Below are 10,476 nucleotides of genomic sequence, written 5' to 3'. Positions count from 1 at the left end.
CATAGCAGACAAGATAAGAGAGTGGAGATTGAGATGGTTTGGACATGTAAAGAGAAGACAGACGACGAATCCTGTTAGATCCGTAGAAAACATTACTATAGAGGGGAGGAGGGGTAGAGGACGACCGAAATTGACTTGGGATGAGAGGATTAGGCATGATTTGATAGACCTAAACCTCTCCGAGGACATGGTTGAGGATAGGAATTCGTGGAGAAGTAGAATTAAAGTTAAGGATTTTTAGAGAGAATTGAATACCCTAGGGCTTAGACTTAACTTATTTAGGTCACATACCATAATGGTATTTCCCTTACATATATTATTATTATTATAATTATTATTAGCTTTTTTATAGCTGTTAAACTGTGATCTTATTATTAATATTATTATAATTAGTAGTAGTTTTTATATAACTGTTAAACTTTGATTTCCTTTATTTTGCTTCATACACATGTTCTTAGAGCCGAGGGTCTCTCTGGAAGCCACCTCTTTATTCCTTTGGATAGAGGTACGGTGTGCCTACATCCCACCCTCCCCAGACCCTACTTATAGCTTTGCTGTCGGTGGGATTTTACTGGGCATGATTGATTGATTGATTGATTGATTTCCCCTAATTACTATAGCAAACCCTAGGTTCATAAATTATCGGATGTGTATAATTTTGGGCTTACTTGGTCTGCCAACAACGGTTTCTAACATTATTTATTAGCTGTTTCTTAGTTTTCCCTCGCTGGCATAATAATACTGCTGCTAACCTCTGCTGCTTATGTTTTGTTCGCAGGATCCTGATTTGTTAGCCCAACTGCATCTTTGGTATGTATTTATATTTATATTAAAGTTAATGTTTACCTGTTCCTTTTATTTATCCTAACGATGTAATGTCACTGTTGTAATTTAATGTTATATATTCGTTTTGTGTTTGCAATGTCGTAATCATTAAAACGCTATGGACTTGGTTGTTTGACTGTTTTACATCAGTGTTGCGAGTTGTGAAAACGGGCCAAAAACTTATGTTAATTTACTTTAACTTTAGTTACTATAATACCATATGTTTACTTGCTATAATAAGTGCCAAACATCTGGAATTAGTTTTCTTTAGTATTCTACTTGTATATATTTACGTGTATGCTTATGTGTTGCTGATAAATGTTATCACTTTAGGCGCTTATTCCTATTGGAGCACATGTGTGTGACTGCGTTACTTTGTTTAGCACGTGTACTATGTGTTATGCTCACTTTCACATTTCTCATTGGCTTTGTGTTACTTTAATTTGTCACTTTGCTGCTCACGTTTCTTAGATTGCATCATTTACATCGATCTCATTTACATAGATGTCTTCTAATAGTAGTAGAAAACGTTCACATAACTTCTCCGCCTCATATGATGGATTCGCCTCGTTTGAACAATGCCAACGTCGCGAATCAATTCTTCGTGCTTCTACATCACGTGTGCCCACATATATCGACCTTGGTGACTGCCGTTGTGTTTGTCAGTTTTGTGGAGCGTATTTCTGGTACGTGGAACGCTCGTTGTCTGCATCCCGTAATGACAATCCACGTTATACACAATGCTGCAAAGGCGGCGACATCAAGCTACCTTTTTTAAGGTCATATTGTTCAACTGTATGACCAACCCCATTTCCTTTCGAATATTCGAGCGTACAACTCTATGTTTTCTATGACTTCGTTTGGTGCTAAAGTAGATGACTCCATTAACAAGTCTTATGGTCCTTACGTTTTTAAAATATAAGGTCAGATCCCTCATTGGCTGGGCAGCCTTTGTCCTCCTCCTAACGAGAAGCCTTGATTTCTTCAAATGTACATATACGATACCGATAACGAGGTGTCTAATAGACTTCGTTTCTTTTTCGGGGACAAAGACTCTACTATAAGTCCCGATGTTGTATCGTTGCTGATCACGGAACTAGAATCTAAGGATGAATTGGTCAAGCTATTTCGCACAGCTCGAGACATTTGCCAGTCCAATGAACTGCCCACAGTTTCAATTCGTTTATATGCAGGCCCTCCTGAAAGATGTTATGACACCCCTGTGAGTGACTGCATTGGCGCCATTATTGCTGACGATGTCCCTTCAACGATCGCTATGCCATTGTTATACGTCATAAGGATGGGTGTCCACAAAGAATAAGTAAACTTTACCAATTATATATGCCACTTCAGTATCCATTATTGTTTATTTATGGTGAATATGGATGGTCTCCGAGACTTCGATTACATCGACAAGCCTCAAATTGTGAAAGAAACCTAACAATGAATATGTACTACAACTACCTGTTACATGATCGTCAAAATCTTTACAGTCTTCTTCTTAGAAGTGGCCGCTTATTCCAGCAGTACTTGGTGGATGCCTATATCTGTATAGAAGAAAGCCGTCTAGAATACATAAGGCAAAATCAAAAGACATTTAGGACCAAGTTTTTACAAGGATTAAATGACGCCATTCAGCGCGGTGACACCAATGGACGTGACATTAGGAAGAGAATGATTTTGCCCTCATCTTTCACCGGAGGGCCTCGGTATATGTATAAACATTACCAAGATGCCCTTGCAATATGCCGCGTTCATGGAAATCCACAATATTTCATTACTTTTACATGTAATGCCAAATGGCCTGAGATCGAAAAATATGTTTGTCAATTTCCGTCACTTAATGCACAAGATCGTCTAGACATAATTGCAAGAGTCTTTCAGCTTAAAGTTATCTCATTAGTTAAATTTCTAAGGACTCACAAGCCATTTGGTGAGGTAGCAGCTGAATTGTACACCATCGAGTTTCAAAAAAGAGGTTTGCCACATTGTCACCTACTTTTGTGGTTAACATCACAATACAAGATTCGTTACGTTGAACAACTAGATAGTTTCATTTCTACTGAAATACCCAACCCTGTAACCGAACCAACACTACACAAAGTTGTCACTGATTTTATGATATATGGTCCATGTGGACTCCTCAACCCTAACGCATCATGCATGAAATCCGGTTGTTGCTCAAAAAAATTCCCCAAGGAATATTGTGCAGCAACCATGTTTGACAAAAACGGTTACGCGCACTACAAAAGGCGCTCGGTTGGTTACGTGTTTAATAAAAACAATGTTGATATTGACAATGGTTATGTCGGGCCATACAATCGTGTATTGCCTTTGCATTTTCACGCTCACATAAATGTCGAGTACTACGGCTGGAATATGATGATCAAGTACCTGTTCAAGTACATATCAAAAGGAGCCGACCGCATACGATACTCGATAGGTAAAACACCCAACACCAGCATGGATGAACCATCTACCAGTGCTCCTCAGATGGATGAAATTTCAAACTTTGTAGACAGTCGCTTCATTTGTCCACCGGAAGCATCATGGAAGATCCTAAATTTCCCAATCCATCACAGAAACCCGCCGGTACAGGCTTTGGCCGTAGACCTACAAGATATGCAGAATGTTACTTATAGAGACGACGATAGAGTTGAATCTGTGTTACAAAACCCCGTTTCAAAGAAAACTACTTTAACAGAATGGCTACGTAACAACCGTCAGGACCCAAGTGGTAGGCACCTACGTTACGTGGACTATCTCTCGGAATATAGATGGGATGCAGGTGACAAATTCTGGCTCAAAAGAACGTCAACGAAAACACCTGCAATTGGAAGGCTAATATACATTCACCCCAGTTGTGGCGAAACGTTCTTTTTACGCCTACTTCTATCACACCAAAAATGTTGCCAGTCATCCAGGGATATACGTACTGTAAATGGTCAACTAGCAGCTACATTTAGAGATGCTTAACTTACTAGACGACGACACAGAATGGTCGTCCACGTTTGAGGAAGCATCTGCTTGGGCCACTTCTTCAGAATTACGGTCGTTATTCGCCCACATGCTTCAGTTTTGTGAAATATCAAATCCACTACAACTTTGGAAACAACATTGGCACAAAATGGCAGATGATGCACTTCACACACACCAACTTCTAAATTGTGATGACCAGAGACATTACGTGCTACAAGAGCTTGAACTGCTACAGCGTACTGCTCCCATACCAGTTACGTTGTCAAAATATGGAATACCTTTACCTTTACCTTTACCTGATGCACGTTCACTCCAATGTCTTAACAACAGACTTCTATTAGAGGAAAAAAACCGCCTTAACAGCAATCACTCGGAGAAAGCCTATCACGTGAACACCAATCACTCAAAAACCGCCTTAACAGCCAACAAAAAACAATCTACGACCCGTACTGTCACCCGGAACCTCAAACACACAGGTTTTAGCTTTCATTTATGGCCACGGTGGCACAAGCAAGACTTTCTTATGGAACACAATCATTTCCGGGCTTCGTTCAGAAGGAAAAGTAGTCCTTGCAGTTGTTGCGTCAGGTATAGCATCACTACTACTACCTGGTGGGAGGACCGCCCATTCAAGATTCAAAATCCCGTTTGACCTCTACGATGAATCAACGTGCTCAGTTTCCAAAAACACACATCTCGCACAGCTATTGACGGAGGCCTCTGTTATAATATGGGATGAAGCACCCATGAATGACCGTCAATGCTTTGAATCGCTAGACAGATCCATGAAAGATATATTAAACAACGAGCAATGCCCCTTTGGTGGCAAATTTGTTCTCTTAGGAGGTGATTTCAGACAAACATTACCAATCATACCCAAAGCCTCAAAGACAACCATCATCTCTTCTTCACTCCCACGATCATATCTATGGAACAAATTCGTTTTGTTTAAACTCACAGAAAACATGTGCTTACAAAGACCTTCACTAACCTCCCAAGAGAAAGAAGATATAGCCAACTTTTCAGCATCGCTTCTAGCAATAGGCGGCGGTACCATCAGTACCCCAGACATCGACATCGAAGACGGTAATGACAAAAAAGATAATTGACATCCTAGAGAGGCACCTAATTCGTTATGATGAAAATGCACTCCACAATCTTATTAGTTTCATCTATGACAGAGACACACTACAAAATCCATCCCCAGAGTCACTCTCACGAAAAGCAATTGTCTGTCCCACAAATGAGATGGTTCACGACATAAATACCTTGGTACATAACATGTGTCCGGGAAGAACGTTTTGCTATCTAAGTACAGACTCAATAACCCCCAACGAAGGCACTCACGTTGACCCTTGCGCACTTTATCCGTCAGAGTACCTTAACATGCTAAACTTTAATGGTATGCCACCACACCGACTCGAGCTAAAGAAAAACACGCCTATCATTCTACTCAGAAACATAAACCCAAACGATGGCCTATGCAATGGCACCCGACTTATAGTTACACAACTACTTCCTAGAGTAATAGAGGCAAAAATAATGACCGGTAATCGTATTGGTCATCGTGTATACATATCCCGAATATCATTGACACACACAGATAATGCACTTCTTTTTTCTTTCAAAAGGAAGCAATTTCTAGTAAAACTGTGCAACGCAATGTCCATTAACAAAAGTCAAGGCCAGTCATTAAACAAAATTGGCGTATATCTTCCCAAGCCTGTTTTTAGCCATGGTCAACTGTACGTAGTATTATCAAGAGCTACCTCCCCATATGCACTAAAAATTCTCATTGTACCACAAGAAAACTATACCTCATCTACAACAAAGAATATTGTTTACTCCGAATTTATCAACAACGTAAATAATCCTTAGTTTAATAACGTACATTAGTCACCCATACATGTACAACATACTAACATACATATGTTACCCATACGTGTTTGTATTGTATATAAACATAAATGTACATAGCGTTATACGTTCGCCAATACTTATATATCTTCCAAAACAACAGATGGAACACCAAAAAATTACTGACATTAAGGTCGACACTCCTCCCGGCCCTCTCGAAGTAAGAATTATAAAGAAATGGATACCGCATGCAAGACCACAAGACCTATGCTACCTATTTGTGGATGTCCATGCACGTACAATATGCAATTCTACCTACATATTAGATGTGATTTATTTCAACTCACATTTTCTTTTATCATAACAGGGAAACGCCATTGAAGCCTTTGCAGACGCCATGGATGAATCATACTTTGACACAATCATCAACGTTGGATCATGCTATCGTGTAATAGAAACGTTGGCAGTAGCTGCAAAAACCTACCAGCCGGCTGTCTCACATGAAGCTTCACTTTCCATGGGAAGAAACGCTACCTTTACCCCCATACAAAACGACAACATCCCATCATACCACTTTGAATTTGCATCATACGACCAACTTGTAACGCAAACAAAAGAACCAAAACAGCTTGCTACAACAACTTTTTCTTATTCTTTTAACCCCCGTATCAGTTACAACTACATGACCAGACATATAGACATATTGACAAATTAAAATAACTTCTTCTATAAATATTACAATCACATCTTCTAAATTAACACGGTTATTCAACACACAGACTTTATTGGTCGCATCGAAAATGTCACACCCGTACAAAACAGAGGTGGAAAATCAATGAGGAAGATAACCTTGCAAGATCACATGTACAAAAAAACTGCTAACACATAACAACAAAAAACATATACTAACCTACATATGCAGGAGAAACATTATTGAGGTCACCTTCTTGACTAGACAGTTGTCTAAGGTCGAGGGAGACATACCGCTTGGTGAAATAATGACAGTAACTGGAACATCGGTAACCAAATTCATAGGTAACATTCCTGTTTTTTTATAAAACTCACATAATATATATATATACACACACACACACATTTCACACAACAATCTAATACAAATTTGTCTTCCTGTTGTCTCACAAATAGCCCCAAACACATCCACAGAGATTCTACAACTAGAATGTAATGAGGCTACAACCGCAAACATTAGCCCTCCCATTACCAACATGGAAGCATAAAAGAACAGGTACATTAAAAAACTTTATCAAACTCTGCATTATTCATAAACCGTTACTAACAACTACATCACCCAACAACAAAAACGTATGTAACAAGTACGTTGACATACGTGCTTACACATCACCAAGACAAGCAGGTGAATTAACTACAATTGATGATATGTTTAAAAATACGAAGGTTCGTTACCACAACTAAACAACTATTACTCTAAAAATACTAACGCAATTACGAGGCAAAGAATTTGCTTTTCAAAATTTTGTATTCTCAAAGGTTCCTGGCCATAATTATCCTTTAGTTTAAATGAATAAGATGTTGCACAAACTAATTAAGTTGTAGGAAATAAATTCTTTGAGGTCATGGTTAAGGAGCTTTGAGCATCTGTTGAATGAAGTAATATTATACATTTTAGCAACCAAGTTTTGGTTGTTAATGTATCACATAATTGCATTTTAAATCTGAATGAATTGTTAAACCCAATTCTTCATTAATATCATTTGAAACATGCATTTACATTTGCTATCGGAGTATATAGATTCCCCAAATGATTAGTCCTGAATGTATGAAACAATTACTTTCTACTGTTCCAAAATTTGGTGTAATAATAGCTTGTAATGTTCATCTTTTATTAAAGATTTTGTTAGTTGTTTTTTGAATTAATATGAAGTTAATCTATTGAGGTGTTTTTTTCCTTTTTTTTTCTATCACATTTTCTATTACATATGTTCTAATTAACTAACCAAATGAACTTTACCAGGAAATGCGTTTAACATGCGAAGCCTCAATAACAGATTTCGACACAAAACGGCCATGGTACTACACGAAATGCAGCATCTGCAACAAAAGATCACAACTCCAATTCCTAAAAGAACCAAGTTTCGAATGCAAAGATCATTTCAGAAAGCAGGAATCAATCGTCATGTAAGTGACACAAACCTAGACATAATAACACAATCAAAACCACAACTGACCAGCTTACTATGACAGGTACTATGTAAACGCTACCATAACAGACAATACTGCAAGTGTTAAGGCAGTTTTCTTCAACGAATCCATGACGAGCATCTTGAACAGAGAACGCGTTTTTAGGGGAGGGGTCTCAACTTCCCGTCATCATCTCTTCGAGTTTGGAGACGGCGGAGAAGGAGAAGTTGATGGTTGTTCTGAAATCTCATAAGCATGTCATCGCATGGAAGCTTATGGATATAAAAGGTATAAACTCGTCATTCTGCACGCATAAAATCTTTATGGAGGACGAGTTTAAACCTGTGGTTCAGCCACAGAGGAGGTTTAACCCGAACATGCAGGAGGTTGTTAAGAAGGAGGTTATTAAGTTGCTCGATGCTGGTTTGATTTTTCCGATCTCCGATTCTGCGTGGGTTAGTCCAGTCCAGGTGGTCCCTAAAAAGGGCGGTATGACAGTTATCACGAATGAAAAGAATGAGCTCATACAGACACGGACTGTAACAGGGTGGCGAGTTTGCATTGACTACCACAGACTTAACAAGGCCACACGAAAGGACCACTTCCCTCTTCCATTCATCGATCAGATGCTTGAGCGTTTGTCGGGACAACAGTTCTACTGTTTCCTTGACGGGTTTTCTAGTTATTTCCAGATCCCCATCGCCCCGGGTGATTAGGAGAAGACCACATTTACATGTCCTTTTGGCACATTCGCGTACCGACGCATGCCATTCGGATTATGTAATGCTCCAACCACATTTCAGCGGTGCATGGTGGCCATTTTTCATGAGTTAATCGAGGATTCCATGGAAGTCTTTATGGATGATTTTTCTGTCTTTGGGAATTCCTTCAATGATTGTTTACGTAACTTAGATCGAGTGCTCGCTAGATGTGAAGAGACGAACCTTATGCTTAATTGGGAGAAATGTCATTTCATGGTTCGTAAGGGTATTGTTTTAGGCCATAAGATTTCTAGTGCGGGGATTGAGGTAGATAGAGCTAAGGTAGACACCATTTCCAAACTTCCACCGCCCACTTCCGTGAAATCTATTCGTAGTTTCTTAGGTCATGCAGCATTCTATCGCCGATTTATAAAAGATTTCTCGAAAATCTCCCGTCCGATGACTCAGCTTTTAGAGAAAGATAGGCCGTTCGATTTTAGTGAGGAGTGTTTGAGGGCCTTTGAGTTGATTAAGGAGAGGTTAGTAAGTGCCCCTATTCTTGTTGCTCCTGATTGGACTCTTCCATTTGAGATCATGTGTGATGCGAGCGATTTTGCTGTTGGAGCGGTTTTAGGGCAGCATCGAGAGAAACATTTTCATCCCTTATATTACGCTAGCAAGACCCTTAACGATGCTCAGGAGAATTACACCACGACAGAGAAGGAACTTCTTGCAGTTGTTTTCGCGTGCGATAAATTCCGTTCCTATCTCGTGCTTTCTAAGACTATCATTTTCTCTGATCATGCGGCTCTGCGTTACTTGTTCGCTAAGAAAGATGCAAAGCCTCGACTCCTTCGTTAGATACTTTTGCTTCAGGAGTTCGATATAGAAATTAAAGATAAAAGAGGAGCTGAAAATGTCGCCGCCGACCACTTGTCACGGCTAGAAAATTCCGACATGGACAAGACCCGGGAACAAGATTGGTGATGATTTCCTTGGTGAGACTTTATTGTATTTGAAGGCGAGTGATGAGGGTTTTCCATGGTTTGCTGATCTTGCTAATTATCTATCTTCTGGTGAGTTAGTACCCGGACTGACATATCAGCAAAAGAAGAAGTTCTTTGTAGATATTAAGTTCTACATTTGGAAGGATCCGTACTTATTCTGTATTGGCTCGGATCAAGTGATTCGAAGATGTGTTTTTGGTGATGAAGCTCGTAGTATTCTTCGACATTGTCATGAGGGCCCGACTGGTGGCCATTTTGGTGCGACTTATACCGCAAAACGCGTGTTTGATGCGGGATTCTATTGGCCGACTATTTTTCGTGATGCGCATGAGTTTGTTCGTTCATGTGATGCGTGTCAGAGAGCTGGAAACATCTCATCCCGAAATGAGATGCCCCAAAACCCCATCCGGGTGGTTGAGATCTTCGATATATGGGGCATTGATTTTATGGGTCCGTTTCCTATGTCTAGAGGGAACAGATACATACTCGTTGCTTTCGACTACGTGTCCAAATGGGTGGAGGCTCAAGCCTTACCTAGAAATGACGCACGGGTTGTAGTGGGATTCCTTCGAAAACTCTTTGCTCGATTCGGTACTCATAAGGCTCTGATCAGTGATCGGGTACCCACTTTTGTAATGCTCAGATGGATAAGGTTCTGAAACGTTATGGGGTCACCCATCGACTTGCTACGGCCTACCATCCTCAGACTAGCGGTCAAGTGGAAAATACCAATCGTGGCATTAAGAGGATCTTAGAGAAGACAGTTGGTAACAGTCGCGGAGACTGGGCTGAAAAGCTAGATGACGCACTTTGGGCCTTTCGTACTGCGTTCAAAACGCTTATCGGGACCACTCCCTTTTGGCTAGTTTATGGAAAGGCGTGTCATCTGCCTGTTGAGTTAGAACATCGTGCGTATTGGGCTTTAAGAGCCGTAAATCTTGATTTAT

At 39.9% G+C, this 10,476-nt stretch overlaps 2 protein-coding genes across 2 annotated transcripts; both read left to right on the top strand.

Moving 5' to 3' along the window:
* The first annotated feature begins 2,268 nt into the window (after window positions 1-2,268).
* Window positions 2,269-3,801, top strand: LOC143553239 (uncharacterized). Its single transcript, XM_077043273.1, has one exon. The coding sequence runs from the start codon at window positions 2,269-2,271 to the stop codon at window positions 3,799-3,801; it is 1,533 nt and encodes a 510-aa protein (XP_076899388.1).
* Window positions 3,802-3,952: 151 nt separating this feature from the next.
* LOC143553238 (uncharacterized) lies at window positions 3,953-4,913 on the top strand. Its single transcript, XM_077043272.1, has 2 exons — window positions 3,953-4,192; window positions 4,281-4,913. The coding sequence occupies exons 1-2, from the start codon at window positions 3,953-3,955 to the stop codon at window positions 4,911-4,913; spliced, it is 873 nt and encodes a 290-aa protein (XP_076899387.1).
* The last annotated feature ends 5,563 nt before the right edge of the window (window positions 4,914-10,476 follow it).

This window comes from Bidens hawaiensis, unplaced genomic scaffold, assembly GCF_021521415.1.
Source record: "Bidens hawaiensis isolate Kalapana, Puna unplaced genomic scaffold, B.hawaiensis_p1.1 tig00017160_1, whole genome shotgun sequence".
Lineage (NCBI taxonomy): Eukaryota > Viridiplantae > Streptophyta > Magnoliopsida > Asterales > Asteraceae > Bidens > Bidens hawaiensis.
The sequence above is the reverse complement of the archived record's forward strand: the minus strand, read 5'-3'. Positions and strand labels throughout refer to the sequence as shown.